A 25362-nucleotide genomic window follows, 5' to 3' on the forward strand; every position below is an offset into this window, starting at 1 on the left:
ACAAAAACTACTGCTTGTGATTTCTGGTTGCTTCTGCAGCAGAGGCCATGGGCAAAATCCCTGTGCTGAAATAAATATATGCCCTGATATATTAGTGGACACATTGTTAATCTACTTTGTATGGCTGGTTGGTTGTTTGAAAATCACATAAATACAGCCCTAAATTCAGTTATACCATACACAGTATTGGCAGAGATACATGGTTTCCAGTATGTTCTAAGGGAGCTTTGGATTGGTGCAGCCTTCAGAGGTCAGCAGGTACGACCTTGCACTCTATGTGGGCTCCCCTTCACAGCACGTGTTCATCTAACTGAGAAAATACTTCCAGTAACAAAAGCACATTCTATTTTTGGACAGGTCTAATTATTCTTCCATACATTGAACTAAAATCTGCCTTCCTGTAACAGTCACACAGTAGTCTGAATTCTGAATTCTGGTAAAGAATCCCTGTCTCATTGAAATAGCCCATCAGATCCCAGGAAAGGGTCACTTTAGGCTCTTTTGCAAATTAGGCTTCCCGACTTCTTTCAGGCGTTCACGTAACAACATTCCCAGGCTCTGCACCACTCTGCCTCTTGATGCTCTTCAATTTATTAACATCTGGCTTAAAATGTGGCACGCATAACCAAAAATAATGCTACCATGTGGCCCAATCGGGGCAGCGTTTGTTTCTGGAACACAGCTCTCTGTTAATGCAGCCTGTTATTGTGTCAGCTTTGTTGGCAACTGAGCTAACCTCTGGGCACATCTCCAGTCTGCAGTCAGCTCCACGCTCTTCACCAACCTATTGCATAATGTCTCACCTATCCTCCACTTGGATTGTTGATTTTTAAACTCTAAGTGCAAGCTTCATATTTAGTCCTAGTTATAACTTTGTGAGTTTCAGCCCCAATTCTAAAATAGTAACATCTTTTACAGTCCAAATTGTCATCGAATTTTACTCTCTCTTCTTCCTAGGTTTATATGTTCAGCAAATGTAACGACATGACGTCTCTCTTTGTGTAAAATCCTGAGGAAACTGTTGAACAAAACAGAGCTGATTCCTGTTCCCCTCCCTCACTCAATTATTTACCTCAAAGCTTGAAACTAGAATAAAATGTCCAAGTGAAGTACCAGTTAAATATTGACTTGCACTTGCCAATTTTACTTCAATCTGTCTTTCAACTGAAGTAGCCTGAAAAATGAAAATGTAATCATTCTAAATAATTCTTAGGGAACATTTAGAATGCCCAACGGGTATTAAATATTTGAAATACAAATCCCCATTCTTTGATGTGTGCCAAAGGAGGTAGTTAAAGAATAGTATACAGTAATTAAAAGCTTTTATCATGATCTTGGATTAATTGAAGTATTTAGAGAGCGGTGATGCCATACTGAAAACCACTATTACAATATTTAGGGTTTTGTAATTTTCTCTGGGTTAATTAATGCTTATAAAAATTATTCTGGCGGGGCGCAGTGGCTCATGCCTGTAATCCCAGCACTTTGGGAGGCCAAGGTAGAGTGGATCACCTGAGGTTGGCAGTTCAAGACCAGCCTGACTAACATGGAGAAACCCTGTCTCTACTGAAAATACAAAAATTAGCCGGGCATGGTGGCACATGCCTGTTATCCCAGCTACTCGGGAGGCTGAGGCAGGAGAATTGCTTGAACCTGGGAGGCGGAGGTTGTGTTGAGCCAAGATTGCACCATTGCACTCCAGCCTGGGCAACAAGATTGAAACTTCATCTCAAAAAAAAAAAAAAATTATTCCTACCAGGCATGGTGGCTCACGCCTGTAATCCCAGCACTTTGGGAGGCCAGGGTGGGTGGATTACCTGAGGTAAGGAGTTTGAGACCAGCCTGGCCAACACAGTGAAACCCCGTCTCTACTAAAAAAATACAAAAAGTAGCCAGGAGTGGTGGTGTGCACCTGTAATACTCAGAAGGCTGAGGCAGGAGAATCACTTGAACCCAGAAGGCAGAGGTTGCAGTGAGCCAAGATCACACAATTGCACTCTAGCCTGGGTGACAGAGCAAGACTCCGTCTCAAAAAAAAAACGTTATTCCTCAAATGGCTTCTTAGATCTATAAAAATTGAAAATAATTATAAAGAAAAAATTTAAAACCAAGAACAGTAGTTCCAGGACTTGGAAGTCTGAGGTAGGAGGATCACTTGAGCCCAGGAGTTCAAGACCAACCAGGGCAACATAGTGAGACCCTACCTCTATTAAAACAAAATTTTAAGATATCTTACTTAGCACAGAGTATTGGCACTTAGAGATCATGGGCTATGTGAAGAAATATATTCCTAAACTTAATTTATGAGCTACATGATTACGTGTAATGTGGAGTTGAAAACAAATAACATCATGATCGAAAATACCATAATTCAATTCAGAGGATGTGGGCTGAGATGATACCTGATCTGATACCTTCACAGCACCCAGAGAGGAAAGATTAGAAAATGTGTTTTCAATAGACATGGTGAGAACACTGCTAGGGAAGGAGTGGCAGCATTTTTAACATGAATAACCTTAGCTAACCTATCACCACAGTATGTTGAAATAATTTTTTTTTTAAGAGGATCTCACTCTGTCATCCACTCTGGAGTGCAGTGGTGCCATCACGACTCACTGCAGCCTCGATCTCATGGGCTCAAATGATCCTCCCACCTCAGCTTCCCGAGTAGCTGGGACTACAGGCCCTCAACACCATGCCCAGCTAAATTTTTTTTGCTTCTGTAGAGATGAGGTTTCTCTATGTTCCTCAGGCTGGTCTCAAACTCCTGGGCTCAAATGATCCTCCCACCTCGGCCTCCCAAATTGCAGGGATTCTAGGCATGAGCCACTGCACCTGGCCAATTTTTGATCAAGTTATGCTATACAAAATGGCACTGAGGATCCTGCTTAATTAGATTTCCACTTCAAAAGCAGTGTTGTGTATTTGTTGCATCACTGCTTACAGGAAAGCAAATTAACTTTACAGGTTTGAATATGTTGTCAACAGTCCCACGTCTGCAATCATTCCCCAGTGGCCACAGGTTCTTCACAGTAACCAAAGTATATTTAAATGTTTTAAAAATGAGAAATAAAGTGAAATGGGAACACTGTATGTTGCTGGTGAACATGTAAAATGGTGCAGCTGCTGTGGGAAAAGGTATGGTGATTCCTCAAAAACTTAAACAGAGAAATACCATGAGGTCCAGACATCCCAGTTCTGGGTATATACCCAAAAGAAGTGAAAGCAGGGACTCAGGTATTTGTACACACATGTTTATAGCAGCATTATTCACAATAGCCAACAGGTACAGAGGCAACTCAGGTGTGGCGTATACGTATGTATCAGTTCCCTAGGGCTGCCATAAGAAAATACCACAGACCGGGTGCCTTAAACAACAGAAATTTATCTTCTCACAGTTATGGAGCCTGAAATCTAAAATCAAGGTGCTGTTAGGGTTGGTGACTGGTGAGCCCCTCTTCCTGGCTGGTAGGAGCCCACCTTCCTGTCATGTCCTCAAATGGCTTTTCCTCTCTGCAGGTGAAGACAGAGAGAGGAAGGCCTGATGCCCCTTCCTCTTCTTATAAGGATACCAGTTTTATGAGATTATTTTAGCACCTCATTTAACCTCAGTTACCTTCTAAAGGGCTGGCCTCCAAGTACGGTCACACTGAGGGGTTGGGGCTTCAACATATGAATTGGGAGGGTGGAAATAAAAATTCAGATCGTAACAACATACGATGCAATATTATTTAGTCTTAAAAGGGAAGGAAATTGAGACACATGCTGTGATTTAAATGAAGCTTGAGGACATACTATTAAGTCCAATAAGCCAGTCACAAAAAGACAAATACTGCATGATTTCACTTAATGAGGTCCTGAGTAAATTTACTGGGACAGAGAGTAGAGTAGTGGTTGCCAGAGGCTAGGGGAAGGGGAGAATGGAGAGTGAGTGTTTAATAGGTACAGAGGTTCAGTTTTACAGGATAACAAAATTCTGGAGATGGAAGAGGTGATAGTTGCAAGCAATGTGAATATACTTAATGCCACAGGATTGTCCACTTTAAAATAGTTAAAAGGTAAATTCTGTTATGTTTATAAAAGAAAAGAATGAGAAAAACACTCCGACATTAAACCATTCGTGTTTTAATATGCAGCCCAGGGCCAGGTGCGGTGTCTCACGCCTGTAATCTCAGCACTTTGGGAGGCCGAAGTGGGCGGATCACAAGGTCAGGAAATGGAGACCAGCCTGGCCAACATGGTCAAACTCCGTCTCTACTAAAAATACAAAATTAGCTGGGTGTGGTGGCTGGCGCCTATAGTCTCAGCGACTCGGGAGGCTGAGGCAGAAGAATCGCTTGAACCCAGGAGGCAGAGGTTGCAGTGAGCTGAGATCGCACCACTGCACTCCAGGCTGGGCGACAGGGCGAGACTCTGTCTCAAAAAAAAAAATTGCATCCCCAAATGCCACTCACTGTAGGTGGATGTATTCCTCCTGAAACAAATTTAAACACACACACTTACCATGCTGCCATGATGTGCTGTCAGTCTCTCAGCCACTAGCCTGAAAGTCTGCATTTTATGCTTTTTCTCCATATTGGCTTTTCCAATGTGTCAGATGGGTATTTCATCATTTATGTCAGGGATTCCAATCTTTTGGCTTCCCTGGGTTACGTTGGAAGAAGAATTATCTCAGGCCACACATAAAATACACTAACACTAACCGTAGCTGATGAGCTAAAAAAAAAAATAATTCAAAAATATTTCACGTTTTAAGGAAGCTTACAAATTTGTGTTGGGTCACATTCGAAGCCGTTCTAGGCTGCATGCAGCCTGTGGGCCACTGGTTGGACAAGCTTGATTTATATCTACCTTTCCATAACTCTTAAATTTTCATTATGCATTGCAACTTAATTTTTTCCATGTGTTATAATTACAGTGATGGTAATAAAATTACATTTTTACTGAATTACAGGAAAATCAGCTTTGGGGTTTCATAAGTCCTGCAAGACTGTAAATAATTTAACAATATCGTCAGATGTTAACTGACTCTAAATTAGCAGAATTGGAAACTCCCAGATTTATTTTGCCTCTGTCTCTTTCCCTTCCTTGGCTAATAAACAAATGCAAGGAATGCCTGTGTCCTAACACACAGTAAATATTTGTGAATAAATGAATATATGTGTGTGTTTGCATGTTATGAAAACAATTCCTTTACTGAAGGAAAGGAAAAATCCAGTGCCTCATGCAAACCAGTCATGTGCAGACCTCTAAGCAACATATTTTAGGATAGCATTACATTATTGCAGGACTAGTTCAGTTTTTAAAATACAGATAATAAGTTTATATTTGGAAAGAATTATATTCAGGCACAGCAAAGCATTTAGAAATAAAATTTAATTCAATATAACTTCCTCCCTTTTGAAAAGCAAAAAGAAGAAATGCTGGTGCAACTTTCTGAGCGTCTGTCCTAATGCCTTTGCATATGTCATATAAAAGTTTCAAGACTTACTAGATCAAGGAAAGAGAAATAGTCTATTCTATTAGAAAAAAGAGAGTTGGAACAAAGAAATTTAGCTTTTACAATGCTTTGTAATTTGTATATAAATATGAATAATATTGCTTCTTGGCCTTTTGGCTAAGATAAAGTAAAAATATGAATAATATACATTCAAATGCTGACAAAAGATTAAAAACCTAGAATTTTGTGCAATTCAAATGATTAATGATTATAGCTGTTTAAAATTTATAGTAAGTGCTTAGTATATGTGTGATATTGTGTTGATGCATGAGGAGGTGGCAGAAGGAGAGAAAGCTTGGCCCAGTCCTCAGAAAGCTTATAATCTAGCTAAGAAAAGAGTCTTATGCACTGAATAACTACAGCAAAGCTGGGTGATGCCACCTATCACTGAAAAAGAAATTCAGAGAAGGGTGTGGTCAGTCTGTAGTAGTCATGGAAAATGTGGTCCTGAGCAGGACTTGACTGATGACGTTAACACACAGGTTTTAAAAATTAGAATTCGTAATTTTTAAAAATACAAGTATACAATCAAATACTTGTGAAACGCGGGGATGGGAATCTGTTAAATTTTCCTGTTCTCTGTGTAAGAGACATGAAATGTAAAGCAGGTTTCCAAAATCACTGCCGATCTCTATTAATCAGACCATTATGACATCCTATTGATCCATATTAAAAACTTCATAGTTTTCCACCCACTTCAAAAGCTGATTTCTCCTGACAACAGATGAAGAAATTAAAGCTATAACCATGGACCAATTAGCTGAACTCCCTTTAGCCCACTTATTATACTACTGTTCACAAATGAAAGCATAACACTACTTTTGCTCCATCAGGTGTTACTTTTTCATGTTAATTATTACTGGGGAAAATCCAGCAATTTAAAAATTACAGATCGTTTTCTAGCTCCCAATTTTCTAGTTAACAAAAAGAAAAGGGGATTAAGTTGGTTATTTATTTATTTTTCCTTCTCTTTTAGGGAGGCTTTCTAGATGGCCATCTTTTCTATTTTATTTTTCAACCTTTTCTTTGGTAACCCCTTGTGGTTGCAGCCTAGCTACCTCAAGCGTGCTTGCCAGCTAAAAAAGGCTAAAGTGGGAGTCTAACTGGGCTTTCAATTTCGCTTTTTTGACAGCAGCCTGCCCCCGACAGAGAGACACTAGGTGAGCCGCAACTGGGCCACTGGAGAGGGGAGATAAATGCATTCCGTTTCAGTTGCGTGATTCCCTCCTGTTGCTTTCCACAATGCATCTGTAACACCTTTACTTTTCCATTTCTGCTAGAAAGCAAATCTCTGTCTCTTCCAAAGGACAGTGAACATAAGTAACTACCACCCTGGAAAGCTCTGTGGGGAGCGATGAGACGGGAAGGGCCCGGGTGATTGGAGTATGGATTGGAGGAAGCAGGTGGGAGCTGTCTCTCTGAAATCTGCTTCTAGATGTTGCCCTCAGCAGTCCTTTATTAGTGAATAAATAGTATAAATCATTGAGAAAGTAGTAGTAGAGAAATGTTAGATGGGAAAGGAAAAAGGACTCCTCTCCTTTCCATCAACATACCCTATTCCAGGCAAAGAAAAAGTGGCAAAAACAGTGTACAATGATAGGTTCCTTTTGCACTGCCTTTTTGTGCTGAGATTATTATTGACCCAGGTTAAGGATAAACAGTTATCCCAAATGACTCCCTGGATAGAACAGTCAATCAAACTTGTAAGTTAGTGCCTATGAACAGTAAGACAAAAGACACACACACACGCACACACACAAAGGCCTTAGAGTGCAAAATTCTCAAGCCCCTGCAAATCAGTTCATTCGTTTACTCCTTCCTCCAACAATTTTTTTTTAAGAGACAAGAGTCTCCCTTCACTGCCCAAGCTGGAGTGCAGTGGTGAAATCATAGCTCACTACAGCCTTGAACTCCTGGGCTCAAGTGATTCCTCCCACCCCACCTAACACGATCTTTTTAGTGTACTCTGTGTTGGACTGTTTTGGTGTGTCCTGCATGTCCTATCTCCCTATCCTTTAAAGCTGGAGCCAAAAAGAGCATTCCAGAAGTCCTGGTTCCCCAGCTGGAGTTGCCCAAATAGACCGCTTCACAAGAAAGTTTCTGCCTGTGATATACCCAAGTGGACAGTCCACCAACACCAGTGCAGGAAAGTGTTTCAGATGCTGGAGAACAAGCAAGAGCTCACAGCCAAGGAGTCAAGCCAATGTGGGTTAGAGAATGGTAAAGAGAAAGTCCTGGGGCAGCTTATAAGATATACAGGGAGGCAACACAAAGCGACGTGTGGGCTAGAATAAGAATGCATCACACAAATCTAGGACTACTGTGGCTGCTTCAGGAGTGGATTGGGATGCTCCAGACAGTCAGTGGGCTTTAAACTTGTCCGCCAAGCTGGAACCCATGAGGATTAGTGGAACCCAAGGAGGTCTCTTATCGCCCACAAGCCTCCAACACTGATGAAGTAGGTGGTTTGCACTGAAACTGGTGCCTTTCAACATGGGGCTAAACATCACCTGGCCCAGAAGCCAGTGACACTGAAGGAGGAGGCAGGGGAGGAGCTGGAGGTCACTGTGGAGGTGGCAGCTGCCCCACCACAACAGAGGCAGTATATCAGTAACAGCCCACGTGGCTGCTGCAGCCCCTGGGGACTGCTGTTGTATTGAAATGATACGTTCTGCTGCTTCACTTCTGCTTTCCAAATTTCCCACAGAATGTCTCTTGTGGCCCAGACAAACCCAAAACTATGTAGGGAAGGGAATCTAGGACATGTAGTCCAATGGACTCAGCTGACACAGTATGAACCTGCCACAGGCTGTGGCAAGCTCAGTCCAGCTAAGGCACTATGTTGTTTTCTAGTTTGCACTTTACATAATTTCTTTGACTCTAGTGTTAGGCAATATGTACTGATTAATGATAGAAACTGGACAATTACTTGGATGGCTTATCATTGAACAAGGCAAAAAAATGTCCAAACTATAAAAAGTGAAAGGAGATTGTATTAATTTTTTTGTCCCTAGACAAGTATGACGGTTCAGAATGCTGGTCTTGTCCCCCTGGCAAAATTTGAGGCCATCTCTGAATTACTGGAATCAATTTGGGATAAATTCAGTCTTCTCCTTGGGTTTATAATGAAGTCAACAGGTGGTCTTGATAAAAGTCATCTTTAGTCAAGAAGAAACTAGGCTGGGCACGGTGGCTCACACCTGTAATCCCAGCACTTTGGGAGGCTGTGGCAGGTGGATCACAAGGTCAGGAGATCGAGACCATCCTGGCTAATATGGTGAAACCCCATCTCTACTAAAAATACAAAAAATTAGCCGGGCGTGGTGGCGGGCGCCTGTAGTCCCAGCTACTCAGCAGGCTGAGGCAGGAGAATGGTGTGAACCCAGGAGGCAGAGCTTGCGGTGAGCCGAGATCAGGCCACTGCACTCCAGCCTGGGCAAAAGGAGGTCCTGCATGTCCTATCTCCCTATCCTTTAAAGCTGGAGCCAAAAAGAGCATTCCAGAAGTCCTGGTTCCCCAGCTGGAGTTGCCAAAATAGACCGCTTCACAAGAAAGTTTCTGCCTGTGATATACCCAAGTGGACAGTCCTCCAACACCAGTGCAGGAAAGTGATTCAGATGCTGGAGAACAAGCAAGAGCTCAGAGCTCTTTTTGAGACTCCGTCTCAAAAAAAAAAAAAAAAATAGCAAGCCATAGCTGGATAAATACACCAGTGAATGTCACCTGTCATCATTGCACAAGATTTCCTTGGAGTAGAGGTGGGTATCTACTTGGTGATATCTGTGGAATGGCCTGCATCTTTTCGTCTTTCTCTGATTACAAGGGAGGAAGTCAGTAATGGCCTATAGAGGCGGGAACTTTGCCTAGTACCCTGACATCACGAGTGCCTCCCCTTCTGTTTGGTGCTTATCTGAATTCTCTCTGCACATGGAAGTGGATGTCATGGCACTGGAGAGGCTGCCTGGCCAGGGCAGCAAATAAGGGTTAGAATTCAGGAAACCAGCTCAACCCAGTTTTAGCAGTGAAAGTTCAGTGTCCTGGGAATCCCTTCATCCTGAATACACTGGGACAATTGGTCAACTTAGGCCAGAGTGTGGCTGTGGCAGGAACAAGGTTTTGCTGACCCGGACAACAGGAGAAACTAAAACCAGAAGAAAAGGCAAAGGAAATGTACGAGAGGGATGCCAGCCATCTGGCCTGCTGGGTTTGCTGACTGGAGAGAGGGGGACAGTAAATCAGTTCATAAATTAGAGTTGATTTGTAAAGCTTTCACCAAGATTCCCTAAATGGGCCAGGCACGGTGGCTCACACCTGTAATCCCAGCACTTTGGGAGGGCGAGGCGGGTGGATCACTTGAGGTCAGGAGTTGGAGACCAGCCTAGCCAACATGGTGAAACCTTGCCTCTATTAAAACTACAAAAATTAGCTGGCGTGGTAGCACATGCCTGTAACCCCAGCTACTCAGAAGACTGAGGCAGGAAAATTACTTGAACCTGAGAGTCGGAGGTTGCAGTGAGCCCAGATTGTGCCACCGCACTCCAGCCTGGGCAACAGAGCCAGACTCCATCTTTAAAAAAAAAAAAAAAAAAAAAAAAAGATTCCCTAAATGTCCTTTCGTAGCAATTTCTAATAATGTAACTAGAGACTAAAGTTTGTGATTTTCTATGTGTGCAGCTTTTCCCTTTTCATTCTTCTTCCATCTCTGTGCAATTGTACAAGAGAAAGAAGCTATGGAGAGATGAGCAGGGGGTGGGATGGGGAGTAGAACAGAGGGTAAGGGTATATCAGTCATTTGGTGAGCGTAGGAGATAGAGGATCAAAATATTTGTCATCTCTTTTAATGAACAGACTACAGGGATGACGGTTATGGTAGAAGTTGTCTTTGAAGCTGCCTTATGTTAGAGTCACTTGCTCAAAATTTTATCTACTCAGTTGTGTCCAGTGGAGATGTGACAAAGTGAGTGCCCCACAATGAAGTATCCCTGCTCTTGGACCTTCTGCCCCTGGGCCGATTAGAGGTGAGGGAGTCTTTTCCTTTCCAGTTATCTGCGAGGCTACCCTGTGCCACCTTCTGGGAAGTCTGAACTCTGCTTTAACAGATGGTCCTTAATTTTCATACAATACATAATTTTCTTAAGGCCACAGTCACAGCCCCAAATGTATGCTTCGACTTCCAAACATTTAAGCTAAGGGACTGTGACGTTCTTTGTTGTTGTTGTTGTTGTTTTTGTTGTTGAGATGGAGTCTCACTCTGTCACCCAGGCTGGAGTGCAGTGGCACAATCTCGTCTCACTGCAAGCTCCGCCTCCCGGGTTCACGCCATTCTCCTGTCTCAGCCTCCTGAGTAGCTGGGACTACAGGCGCCCGCCACCACGCCCGGCTAATTTTTTGTATTTTTAGTAGAGACGGGGTTTCACCGTATTAGCCAGGGTGGTCTCGATCTCCTGACCTCAAGTGATCCACCCACCTCAGCCTCCCAAAGTGCCGGGATTACAGGCGTGAGCCACGGCACCCGGCCTCTGCCGTTCTCTTAGGGGGTCCACAGTGGTGCAGCAATGGTTTACACGTATAGTTTCTGTCTGTGGTTCTGTCACTTCGTCACACAGAAATGACTGGACAAACTCCCATCCAAATTTGGAGATAATCTGACTTAATTAGAAGCTAGATGTTATGAATAAATCTCACAATCTTCTAGAGTCATCCTCCAAAGCCATTCAAACACAGGTACAATAAGAGGCAGCCATAACGGCCAGTTGGAGAAAGCCATTCACATTAAGATGCTGTGGACAAGGACAACTGTGAGCCTTCATCACAAAATCACAGAGGCAGAGGCTTTCAGTGTCCCGCATTGATTTGTGAAAGAGCAGCTTCTCCGTGCTGGTGATCATGCCTCAGAGTGCCCCTGGGTGAGCAGCAGCTGGGAAATTGCTTATTTAACCATGATTAATGGGATTCTTGACCAATACATAGAATAACATAAATAACTTTGTACTTTATGGTCTTCACACAAACAATCCATACATGTAGACAATAATTCCACAGCATCTTCCTACCTTCAGAAGCAGAAGTAGAATCAACACAATGTTATGGGATTTACTGCAAATCCTGATTTCTATCTCTATCTTCTGAGTAGTTTTGTGCCTGGGTCAATGATATTATTTATTTTTAGCTCACTTACAAGGGAGTCTAAGATACTCAGTTTGAGAAACGAAAGAAATCCCCAAGATCTGGAACAGGTTGTTTTGTATCCATGCAGACAAAAGAAGCTGGCATTCCTCAGGACATTTCTGTATCTCCAAGGGTGTGCATATCCTGGTGAGGGGTGGTGATCAGGAAGGTGAGTTTGGTTCAGTGGTGGATCTTGCATTCCAAGTGACTATAGAATCCTCAGAAAAGGAAATAAATGAAATCTACCATGTCAGTTCCTTGGTATGATCTGGAATCATAGATCATTTTATTTTTTTAACTTCTTTATTCAGCCCACATGATGAACTTGCCTACTTTGCTCTGTTTCCGTTTTATGAAAAGAGGGTGGTGATAGCTACTTAGCTTGTAAATGGAACTTTGAAAGAGTCTGGAAATCCATAAAAGAAAGAGATGTGGGAGGTATTATTTCCTTGCAATGAACACAGAATTTATGTAACCCAAATGCTACCAGCATTTATTCACTAATCTTCCCTTAACTTCAGATTTGTTTGTGTAACTTTTGACTACTTAGATTCCTAATTATCCTGTCACCAGTGCCGTCATTCACTGGGCAGAAAACATATTCCATTTTTATACGGTCATTTACCGAATGGTATTATACACGCTAATTTCAATAATTAAATTAAGTTAAATAATAATTAAAATTAAAAGGATGTTCCCATCTTCTGATCTTCCTACTAAAGTTAGATCGTAAAGAGCAGTGAAATTGGAGCACATATGAGCTTCAAGGTGCAGAACATACACAGCTCCTACCGCCCCTGGACCTACTGTGTCTCCCATATGTGTCACTGGACTGCCTGCATCACAGTCTCCTGGTGTGCTTCTTTAACATACAGGCTCCAAGGCCCCCAAAAAACAATTTGGGGTATAGGGCCTGAGGCTCTGCATTCTTGTCTCCATAAGTGGTTCTTACGCATATTACATCTTGCTCTGCAATGCCCTAGACGCAGATTGTGGTTAGCTCAGGGTCCCCTTCAGGAGGACTGTGATGGTTAATTTCGTGTGTCGGCCAAGCGCAGTGCCTCATGCCTGTAATCCCAGCACTTTGGGAGGCCGAAGTGGGCGGATCACGAGGTCAGGAGATCGAGACCATCCTAGCCAACATGGTGAAACCCCATCTCTACTAAAAATACAAAAATTAGCTGGGCATGGTGGCACCTGCCTGTAATCCCAGCAACTCGGGAGGCTGAGGCAGTAGAATCGCTTGAACCAGAAAGTCGGAGGTTGCAGTGAGCCGAGATCGCACCACAGCACTCCAGCCTGGTGACAGAGCAAGACCCCGTCTCTCTCTCTCTCTCCTACACCATATATATATATATATATATATATATATATATATATAGTGTGTCAACTTGACTGGGCTAAAGGATGCTCAGAGAGCTTGTTAAATATTTTTTCTGGGTGTGTCTGTGAGGATATTCCCAGAAGAGGTTAACATTTGAATTGGTAAACTGAGGACAGAAGACCCTTTCACCCATGGCGGTGGGCATCGTCCAATTCCTGGAGGGCATGAATAGAGCCAAAAAGTGGAAAAATGGCAAATTTGTGCTCCACTTGGACCCTCAGACATCAGTGTTCCTGGTTCTCAGGCCTCGGGTTTGGAGTGGAACTGTACCACCGGCATTCCTGGTTCTGTAGCTTACACACAGCAGATCATAGGATTTCTCCCCCGTAATCACACGAGCCAATCCCTCATTTGCTATATCCTATTGGTTCTGCTTCTCTAGAGGACCCTGTCGTTATGTCACTTCATCACACAAAAATAACCGACAAACTCCCATCCAAATTTGGAGATAATCTGACTTAAATAAAAGCTAGATGTTATGAATAAATCTCACAATCTTCTAGAGTCATCCTCTAAAGCCACCAACAGAATGGCTGTATCACAGACAGAATGTTCACAAAGGACCCCAAAACAGGATTAGGCTCACATTTTATGGCACACTGTATCTCTTTTTTCCTCAGTAACCACTCTTGCCACCAATTATGAATTTGTGAGTTTTGATCATTGTTTAATAAACTTAGAAGCTGCTGCACTTGTTCTAGCCACTTCGAGTTCCTGGCTCTGCCCTCATGTCTCTGCTCCTCCAGCCCGAGAAGGTCACCTGACTGCCAAGAATAAAGCTTAGAAATAAAGCAGATCTCTTCTCTCTTCCACCAGGTTTCCCAAGGCTGTTGTAGGTCCTTTTTAGAGCTACAGTTAGGCATCATCCTGACTAGGAACTCAGTTCTGCTCAGACTCAGCTTGGAAACGAAGTAGCTGGATGCCTTGTGATGTTTGTCTGGTTCAACCCTTACTACAGAGCGGGGGCAATCCATCTGCTGTTCATTTCTTCCTCTCAAATGACCACCTCTCCTGCAATCCTGTCCTTTCCAGAAATTATCTCCTTTATTTTAGAAAGCGCTGCCTCAAATAAATGATTTGACCAACTAAATGATTTGATGTCTTTGTCAGTGCCATTATTCTTGAAGGCATGGATAATCTTCTATCCACTGCAGACTTTTCCCTGAGGCAGATTTTTCTAAAAGGTGATATCTTTGGTCAAAGGCGGCTTTTAATAGGCACGGTGAAAGGTTCTACCTTTTCTGAGATAATTACTGGCAACTGGGGTTAGCAAGACAGTGAGGCACTTTATCCTTTATCACTTGCTGTGAATGAAATTGACTAGGATCATACACAGCAGGGGTCAAGGGTAAAGTGCTTCCTTGCTTGAGTTCAGCTTGCGCTACCTCTCCTCTTGCAAGAAAGGGAAGAAAGGAAAGGGAAACGGACTCAAGGTAAACAGACAAAATGACGCCTGTAGTTAAAAGCTTTCCACCAGAGGCCCCTAATGAGATCTATTCTTTCTGAATGACATAGGGTTTTCATCAACCAAGATTATGTAAACTAATGAAGTTTATAGGCAGAATTCCAAACTCGGCCATTCTACTATAAAATATTTTTAATGGAACTTGTTTTTCTTTAATGTTATTTAGATCAGGTTTACAAGAAAATCCAAAAAGCCAATGTTTATCAGGATAATGATTAGCATCACAAATAACTTCATCTTCTAGGCCCAGTAGCCATCAGTTTACTTATATTGCTTGTGACCTACCTCACGTGACGATATCCATGTACATATATAACACATGTGAAGCCTACCACATGCCAGACGCTAAGTACTCTGCACATATTACCCACTAAATACCCTATGAAGTAGATATTATTATGGCCATTTTACAGATGGTGTAACTGAGACACAGAGGGGTAAGTATCTTGTCCAAGGTCACAACAATAAGTAAATGGTGGAGCCAGAATAGTTTAGATCCTTGCTATTCCAAGTGTGGTCTGGGAACCAGCAGGGTGGGCATCACCTGGGATCTTGATGGAAATGCAGACTCTGAAGCCCACCCCGGTCTCGCTCTGTCGCACAGGCTGGAGTGCAGTGGCATTATCTTGGCTCACTGCAACCTCTATCCCCTGAGTTCAAGCAATTCTCCTGCCTCAGCCTCCCAAGTAGCTGGGATTACAGACGTGAACTGCCACACCTGGCTAATTTTTATATTTCTAGCAGAGACGAGGTTTCACCATGTTGGCCAGGCTGGTCTCGAGCCACTGACCTCAAGTGATCCCTCCACCTCGGCCTCCCAAAGTGCTGGGATTACAGGAGTGAGACAGCACACCCACCCCAGAATCTGCATTTTAACAAGCCTCTCCAGGAGAATAATTTCCACGTCAGAGTTTTAAAACCACTTGCTTAAATAATCTTAGATTATTTCTTCCTGTACTTTAAAAATCTGCTTATGGCTTCAGACTTTGGGAAATAAGGTGTACTTGGTTGGCTTATTAAGAAAAAAAAAAAAAGAATTTTAAGATGGTTTTGTGTCCTTTCCCCAGCACCAACCTCCCCCAGATAATCAACTTCTCAAGAGAAAAAAAACAGTTTAAAAAAATTATTAAATTTCTATTATTTGCAGGTGACTTCCTTTCATTAAACCATGATAGAAAACCTTATAAAATATGTACTATATCCCCCAAATTACAGATTTTTTAAAAACTGAGTTCAAAAGAGTTAAGGGGAAAGCCCACATTGGTGTCTAAGTTTACAGTTTTTGCTTCTTGAAGCAGGATCTTCATGCTTACACCTATTTCCTAGTAGGTAGCACAGGGCCTGGCACATAGTAAACAATCAACTTATCTTTCATTTAATAATTTTTTCACATCCTGTTTCAACAACAGAAGCTTCTTTTTGCTTAATCAAAAGCATTTCACCGTGATTTAAAGAAGTGATATTCACAGTGCGCTGCCCACGACGACCCTGCTAAGCTTGCTCTGCACACCCTCCTGTGCCCACCATGACCACTGTTCAGCAGCTGGAAGATGATGCCTAGTGGACAGCAAAGGCTTTGATGAATACGTGAAGGAACTAGGAGTGGGAATAGCTTTATAAAAAATGGGCACAATGGCCAAACCAGAGTGTATCATCGTTTGTGATGACAAAAACCTCACCATAAAAACTCAGAGCACTTAGGAAACAGCACAGTTTTCTCGTACCCTGAGAGAGAAGTTTGAAGAAACTACAGCTCATAGCAAAAAAAAACTCAGACTCTCTACAACTTTACAGATGGAGCATTGGTTCAGCATCAGGATTGGGATGGAAAGAAAAGCACAATAACAAGAAAATTGAAAGATAGGAAATTCATGGTAGACTGTGTCATGAACAATGTCACCTGTTCTCAGATCTATAAAAAAGTAGAATAAAAATGTCATCATCACTTTGGACAGGAAATAGCTATGAAAATCAACAAGCTCAGTTCAATGGGCAAATCTCCATACTGCTTCTTTTTTTTTTCATTACTGTGTTCAATTATCTTTATCACAAACATTTTACATGCAGCTGTTTCAGTATTAGATTAATTAGGATCATCCCTTTGGTTAATAAGTAAATGTGTTTGTGCTAAAAAATAAAAAATAAAAAAATTAAGTGATATAACATAACCTACAAAGTATCAACTTTGGAAAATTAAATAAAGCCATGGAAAGGCAAATAAATCCTCTTCCCTTCCATCTTAGCTTATGCAGTAATTATTTATATACATATATTTGTATTTATATATTTATATTTATGCATATATAAAACAAAACCAAAAAACTTGAAGTTAAGACAAAGCTTTTCCTTAGAAGTCCTCTTCTAAGGGGTTGGTTCAGGTGCTTTTCAAAGGGATAGCAGCAACTGATTTTTTTTTTTCTGCAAACCACATTGTGTTGAGTTAGAAGACCAATAATTTAAGGTAGGATTGATTTGGAGCTGCTGTCACCTATAGATAAGGCTTTCATGTAACACTTATAGTTTTGTAAAAGTAATAATACATCTTATGAAAAGAACAGTGTTTGATGGAGGACAATGAATAAGGTCTCCCACTGTTGCTATTATGATAGCAATGCCTAATATCTAATGTTCTTAGCAAATGAATCACTGCAACTGGATATAATTAAGCTAACTAGATGTTTGGCAATTTTGTTTTAAATAAATGGCCCATTATATTCTATCAGAAGATCATTTCCAACTATCTTAGCTTTTATTATTTTTGAATCGACTGAAGAATCATGGTAAGGGCATATGTATATTGTCTACAATATATCTTAAAATAATAGAACAAATTTTGATTCAGGGCAAACTGCATGCTATGACAACAGAATAAAATGCAGGTAAAAATAAAAATAGAGAAATAAAATGCAGTTTAGTCAACCCAATGTTTCAGTACCATTAAAATGTGTAAGCTTTTGTCATGAATTAGTTTTTAAAAATCTAAAAAGAGTTGCCTTGTGGATTATAGTGCTGGGACTTAAGCTGAATTTGCAGTAGGACTAGTTTATTATTTCTTCAAACAGGAAACCACTGGCAATTCAGTGTGAAGTCATTTTCTATTTTTAAAATAATTGAATCTGAGACATAACTATTAGCATGACAGTTTCACAGAGCAAAAAATAAGATGAATAAGTGGGTCTGAAATGCTGGCTAATGGAGCGATACATTTCAAAATTACGTATACATTTATGTACTTCTCCTACCACTTACAGTTTCATTCATCATATCATTTTTTGGCCATTTCCTAGAGAGTATTTCCAATTCAAATGTATTTCTAACAGAATTTCATGCTGTGATCACTTCTTTGTAAGGTAGAGTTCTGTAATATTTCTGGTTTACATGAGCAGATTTTCTAGTAGGTATATGATGGCTGACTAAATATATTAATACATTTATTTAGTCAGTAATCTGGATGTAAGGCACATAAATACCCCATATAAACAGGGAGCAGGCAGAAGCTTCCATCCTTCTGATCAAGGCTGTGTGGCCTTCAGCAAGTCACTTAACTTACCTGAACCCTGAGTATTCCCATCTGAAAAAATAGGTTAAATTAGATTACCTGTTGCCTTTTTAATTTTATGTCCTATATTAACTATTCATTAACTATATTTAATTTGAGCCAAGTAGGAATTAATGAAGAAAAATCTGAATTAAAGAATGTATTTTTAAATAAATGTAATTTTTAAACATTTTTTTTGTCTTTTGAGATAGGGCCTTGCTCTGTTGCCCAGGCTGGAGTGCAGTAGTGTGATCACAGCTCACTGCAGCCTCGACCTCCCAGGCCCAAGCTATCCTCCGGCTTAGCCTTCTGGGTAGCTGGGACCACAGGTGTGCACCACCACACTCGGCTGATTTTTAAAATTTTTTGTAGAGATGAACTCTCTCTGTGTTGCCCAGGCTGGTCTCAAACTCCTGGGCTCAAGCAATCCTCCCACCTCTTCCTTCCAAAATACTAGGGTTATAGGTGTGTGCCACCGCATTCAGCCCAAGTTTTAAACTTTAAAATTGCATAGGACCTGGAACTGAGTAAACAAATTAATGTCATTTGTATGTAAACAGATGTTTTGAAAATACATAACCATGCTCTAAAGTAGTTTTTTAAATTTTCTTCCTAATTTTGTTTATAAGGTTTTTACAGTAAAATCTTTGCAATACAAAAATAACATTATCTAGGCAGGGTGCAGTGGCTCACACCTGTAACCCAGCACTTTGGGAGGTGAAGGCGGGTGGATCACTTGAGCTCAGGAGGTCGAGACCAGCCTGGCCAGCATGGCGAAAACCCATCTCTACTAAAAATACAAAAATAAGCTGGGCATGGTGGCACACACCTGAACTCTCAGCTACTCGAGAGGCTAAGGCAGGAGAATCGCTTGAATCCAGGAGGCAGAGACTGCAGTGAGCTGAGATCGTGCCATTGCCCTCCAGCCTGGGCAACAGAGCAAGACTCTGTCTCAAAAAAACAAACATTATTTATAAAATCTCCTCACTATGTCATTACAGAACTTAGCAAATTGGTAGTAAAACTTCTGTGGAAGAATAGCCAGCAGATAAATGTTTTAAAAGTACAGATGGTTAGCTTGCCCTATTAGATTAAAACTCACAATTATCGAAAATATGAATTATAGAAATCAGAACAGCGTCCAACTGTGGGAGGATTGACTGGGAAAGGACATACAGGAACTTTTTAGAGTGATAAAAATATTCACTATCTTAATCTAAAAGTGCATACATAAAGGTGCTCACTTTGTAAAATGTTATCAAGCTAAAGACAAATTAATGTACTTAATAGAGTATGTTATATATCAACTTTTTAAAAAGGTTTTAAAAGTTGGATCCACTGATAGTTTTTTCAAAAAGAATTTCAATTCCTTTATTAATTGAAAACTAAATAAATTCCAAGATCCATCTGCAATGTAGGAAGTAACTTCTGCTCTAACTATGATACTCAAAAAGAAGAGAAATGAGTGGGAAAACAAAACAAAACATATGGCTGAGTTTTGTGTAGTGTTATGTGAGGTAATTTCTCGCTATTTCTCAGGGCTTTTGGAATTGGATTTGTGTTTCCTTTGGATGCCTCACTATGCTGTGATGGATATTTAGATTGAGCAAATCAACCCTATTATGTTCTGGTTATCCAATAGATTATAAGCTTCTAGAAAAGAGAACATTTTTTTTCCTTGTATATTTTTGTATCGTCCAATGCTAATGGACAAGTTTTTAGTATTTAATTGGCATTCAATTTGTTAAATTGGATTTCAAATATGTAGGATAAAAAATTAGCATCAAAAATATATTTTAAAAGGAAATAATATCAAAATTTGATAGAAAAATAAGACTTGATGAGGGATCAAATTAGTTAAGTAGTCGAGTATACCAGATAAACATATACTGTGAATCATCACATAGAATAATGAAGTCTGAGTGGAAATTTTTTAAAATGAAAATTAAAATAACTGTAGTTATAAATGATAAATAAAAGAATAGTGTTGGCTGGGTACGGTGGCTCATGCCTGCAATCCTAGCACTTTGGGAGGCCGAAGTGGGCAGATCCCTTGAGCCCAGGAGTTCAAGACCAGCCTGGGCAATATGGTGAAACCCCATCTCTACAAAAATACAAAAATTAACCAGGAGTGATGGCACACGCCTATAGTCCCAGCCACTTGGGAGGCTGAGGTGGGAGGATCACCTGAGCCCAGGGAGGTCAAGGCTGCAGTAAGCCATAATCGTGCCACTGCACTCTAGCCTGGGCAACAGAGTGAGACCCTCCCTCAAAAGAAAAAAAAAAGAGTCGTGTTATGCCTATGCCAAGAGAAAGCAAAATTTTATTTATTTATTTATTTATTTATTTATTTATTTGAGACAGCGTATCACTCTGTTGCCCAGGCTGGAGTGCCATGGTGCAATCTTGGCTCACTGCAACCTCCACCTTCTGAGTTCAAGCAATTCTCATGCCTCAGCCTCTTGAGCAGCTAGGATTACAGGGGTATGCCACCACTCCCAGCTAATTTTTGTATTTTTAGTAGAGATGGGGCTTCACCATGTTGGTCAGGCTGATCTCAAACCCCTGACCTCAAGTGATCCACCTGTCTTGGCCTCCCAGGTGCTGGGATTACAGGGTGTGAGCCACCATGTCCAGCCAAAATTTCACTTTAAAATTAAATTAGAAATCAATAAAAATCCCATGAAACTCTTAAAAGTGCTCTAAAGTAACTCTCAGAATTGCTGTGAAATTCCTCAGTATTTTCTCATCCTCTACATAGTTTTTTTTTTACATTATCAACATCCAAAATAATTTTTAAATTATTTCTCATGATATTTTATTGTCATATTAATTATTAATAGTGACAAGATATTTTTCATGTTTTTATAACAATTACACAATATTTGCGTGGATTAAATCAATCTTTTGTTTGCCTAGCCTGGGTACTTCACTTAAAATGTTTTTATGAAAACATGGGCTTTATATTAAAAACAGTTCCAAACATGGAGGAAAGAGCTCCGAGCTCCAATAGGTTAGAAAGGTAGTAAGTGATGGGCCTTATAGGAGTTAAAATTATTATTCTTGAACAGCTCAAAAGTTTGATTTCTGTGAACTGACTGCAGTACCATCTAAGACGTAAGCATCCCTAAAGAGTTGAACTTGGCTATAATCAAGCCTCTAGAGCCAAATTCAGTTTTCAGAGAATAAAGGAACAAGTTAAATGATATGAGAAGGAAGTAACTGACAAATTCAGAATGTTGGACATTTCTGCTGCATAACTGATCCAGTTTCTGCAACAAGTAAATGTCAGGGAAAAAAGAAGGGAAGACTGCACCAGTTTAAAAGAGACAAAAAGAGAAAACACAACTGAATGCAATGTGTATTGGATCCTTATTCTCAAAATCAACTGTAAAAATACATTTTAGACACAATCAGGAAAATTTTATTATGGAGTTGTTAATTACATGATGCCAAATGATAGTTATTAATTTTGTTAGGTACAGTCACGGCAATGTGGCTATGTAAGAATATGTTCATATTTTTTCAGATGCACAATAAAATATGTAAGTGAAATAATGTGATATCTGGGCTTAAAATATTTTGGACAAGAAAAAGACAAGAGATGTGAGTCAAATGTGGCAAAATTTTGATAAATGTTGAATATGGGTGACAGGTAAGTGGGAGTTCATTGGCGTGTGTTTTAAAATAGTCACAATAAAATTTGTAAAAGGCAAAGGCAAAAAAGGATTTATATCCACTTCTTCGAAGTAATAAAAATGATTTTAAAAAATATTGGTGGGGGCTGGTTGTGGTGGCTCATGCCTGTAATCTCAGCATTTTGGGAGGCTGAGGTGGGCGTATCACCGGAGGTCAGGAGTTCAAGACCAGCCTGGCCAACATGGTGAAACCCCATATCTACTAAAAATACAAAAAATTAGTGGGCATGGTGGCTCATGTCTGTAATTCCAGCTACTTAGGAGGCTGAGGCACGAGAATCACTTGAACCCTGGAGGGAGAGATTGCAGTTAGCTGAGATCATACCACTGCACTCCAGCCTGGGCAACAGAGGGAGACTATCTCAAAGAAAAAATTGTTGGGCTTTAAATACATATACATTGTTCATAGTATATACAAATCTCTAAAGCTTGTGGCACTAATAAGTTATATATCTGTTTGTATCTTTCACCTGCTAATTCTGCTCTCTCTGTATATACCACATGAAAGTAAGAGAACAAGAAAAATAATTTATGCAAAGTATTCATACAAATTTGTAACAGTAAAAATTAGGAAATTATAAAATACAGGAGGCTGTGAAGCTAAGTATTATATGTCAGTATAATGAAAGACAGAAATCTATCAAAAGTGACAACAATTTGAACTATGTAAATACATAAAACTAAGTATATACACTGGCGTAAGTTAGAAGAAATTTTACATATTAATTAAGACTCTTGCACAGTTCCAAATGATAGAAAACCCAACCCAAACTGGCTAAGGAAAAGAAGAAATTTATTGGCTGATGAAAATTAAAACTTTAAAAGGCACAAAAATCTCTTCAAAATAGATGATAGACCTAAATGAAAACGTAACATTGTAAAACGTCTAAAAGAAAACACACGATAAAAATCTAAATGACCTTTTTTTTTTTTTTTGGTAAAAAGGTAAAAAACAGACAATACCAAAGGCTGACAAGGACACAAAGCAACAAGGACTCTCATTCATTGCTGATGGAAATGCAAAATAGTATAGCTAGTTTAGAAGACAGTTTGGCTTAACACAGGATCCAGCAATTACTCTCCTAGGTATTTACCAAATGGATTTGAAAACATATCCATGCAAAAGGCTGCACATAAATGTATATAGAAGCATTTCTCACAACTGCCAAAAACTGGAAGCCACCAAGATGTCTTTCAATAGGGGAAGCGATGAACAAATTGTGACACATCCGCACAGTGAAATATTATTCAGTGGTAAAAAGACATAAGCTATCAAACCATGAAAAGATGTGGAGAAGCCTTAAAATGATATTGATAAGGAAATGAAGCCAATCTGAAAAGACTACATACTGTATACCTCCAGCTCTATGACATTCAAGAAAAGGCAAAACTGTGGAGACAGTGAAAAAATCAGTGGTTGCCAGGAGCTAGGGGGAAAGGGGGAGGGGGGAATGAATAGGTGAAGCACAAGAGAATTTTTAAGTGGTGAGACTACAACGTATGGTACTATAATGGTGAATACACGGTCCTATTAATTTGTCAAGACCCCCATATACTTAATAGCATAAAAAGCAAACCTTAATGGATGCAAATTTTAAAAAAATTATTTAGGAGATTGTAGGATTTCAGGAAGGAATTCAGACTGTGACAAGAAAATCTAACTGTATTACAAGTGCATAAAACAACCTTACTGAAGAGGCTAGAAAGAAAATGTGCAGACTTACTTTGGAAATGAATAGAGTTTGTAAGAATAAAGGCAAAAGGAATTGCAGATAAGCAATGTACTCTAGTTGACAAAGTCCTTCTCACAAGAGTAAAAAAGAGGTAAGAGTGAGGAAAGAGATGGTTTTCCCAAAGCCAAGTGAGTCACAAGAAGGGGAGTGGATGAGATGGATGATGAGCAACACAAATCATAAATGCCCACCATAAATATGCATTTGATTATTTTTCTATAACATTGTAAAATATGCTCACAATTTGGAAAAAAAAAAAAAAAGGCCAGGTTCACGCCTGTAATCCCAACACAGGCGGGTGGATCACTTGAGGTCAGGAGTTCGAGACCAGCCTAGCCAACATGGTGAAACCCCATTTCTACTAAAAGTACAAAATAAATAAATAAATAAATAAACAACCACACATGGTGGCGTGCGCCTATAGTCCTAGCTACTCGGGAGACTGAGGCAGGAGAATCACTTGAACCTGGGAGGTAGAGGGTGCAGAGAGCCAAAATCGTGCCATTGCACCCCAGTCTGGGCAACAGGGCAAGACTCTGTCTCAAAAAATAAATAATTTGGAAAAAAAGGAAATAAGATGAAGTTTAGTTTATGCCTTATAGACTTACCACAACTAGTGATATTCTATTTTTTAGATTTTATTATAATTTCACACACACTGCCCAAATCATTTAAAGTAAGTTGAACGAACAAAACACAAACCAGTAACTTTACTAGGTTTAATGCATATCTTGCTCAAATTTTTATCAAGCAAATATGTCAAGTTTATAATGTTATGAGAAGCTTAAATCAGTGTTAATAAAAATTTGATGAAAAGTATGTTTTTTATTACATCAAAGAAGTTTCTCTTGCACAAACCATAAAAGCTATGCTAATTCAAATATTCCTTTGTGAAAGTTACCTCAGATACAGTGACAACTGCTGTGTTAAAGACATGTTTACGGCAACAAGATGATGATGATCAGACTGAGTGGGCATAACGAGATAGCAGTATCATGTAAATTAAACGGTGGGTCGGGCACGGTGGCTCACACCTGTAATTCCAGCACTTTGGGAGGCCAAGGCAGGCAGATCACCTGAGGTCAGGAGTTCAAGGCCAGCCTGGCCAACATGGTGAAACCCTCGTCTTTACAAAAATACAAAAATTAGCTGGGCATGATGGCGGGTGCCTGTAATCCCAGCTACTCAGGAAGCTGAGGCTGGAGAATCTCTTGAACCCGGGGGGTGGAGGTTGCACTGAGCCGAGATTGCGCCATTGCACTCCAGCCTGGGTGACAGAGCAAGACTCTGTCTCAAAAAAAAAAAAAAAACCCAAAAAACAAACAAACAAAAACAAACAAAAAACATATGTGATCATTTCATTGTTATATCCATTATATAAAATCGTATGTGTGAGAGAAAAAGCTAATTTAGATCTCCTTGTGAAAGCATACACAAAAACTATTTACCTGTAAAAATCATTTGTTTTCCCACAGTAGTAGATGTTGGCTTTTGGTGTGATAGAGATGCCATGGCTAAAGTCTTAACTGTGCTACTGGATTTTCTGCTTCGGCTTCTTCAAATCAGTTAAGCTGCACCAGAAAGAACGAAGGACTCTGCAGTCCTTCCTCTCCCTGCTTGTGACCTGAACCAGGTGGTTGCTAACGACTCTTTATGACAGGGAGATAGAATATTCCTCCTAGCAGAGTTCCGCATTTCAATCTCCAAGAGCAGAGAGATACTGCTGTAGCCTTCCCAGAACTTGCATCCGGTAATAACTTTTCCTTATTTGTCAATATCAAGTCAGAATACACTTATTCACAGGTACTAGATCCAGTTCGAGCTTATGTCCCAAATAATCTGGCAGGCTCAGTCACCATTGTCCTTCAACATTTCA

General features: G+C 40.2%; 1 protein-coding gene and 1 pseudogene across 1 annotated transcript in view; one reads left to right on the forward strand and one right to left on the reverse strand.

The window, feature by feature from the left end:
* The window catches only part of C7BH4orf45 (chromosome 7b C4orf45 homolog), a 143156-nt gene extending 118026 nt beyond the window's left edge, over nucleotides 1-25130 (reverse strand). The window contains exon 1 of the mRNA XM_003257912.3: nucleotides 24935-25130. Within this exon, the coding sequence (XP_003257960.1) occupies nucleotides 24935-24998 (64 nt within the window). The 5' untranslated portion in view covers nucleotides 24999-25130. The remainder of the gene's footprint in view (nucleotides 1-24934) is intronic.
* Nucleotides 16043-16448, forward strand: LOC100593977 (annotated as a pseudogene).
* Nucleotides 25131-25362: the final 232 nt, after the last annotated feature.

The sequence above is a fragment of the Nomascus leucogenys genome, chromosome 7b (assembly GCF_006542625.1).
Source record: "Nomascus leucogenys isolate Asia chromosome 7b, Asia_NLE_v1, whole genome shotgun sequence".
Taxonomy (NCBI): domain Eukaryota; kingdom Metazoa; phylum Chordata; class Mammalia; order Primates; family Hylobatidae; genus Nomascus; species Nomascus leucogenys.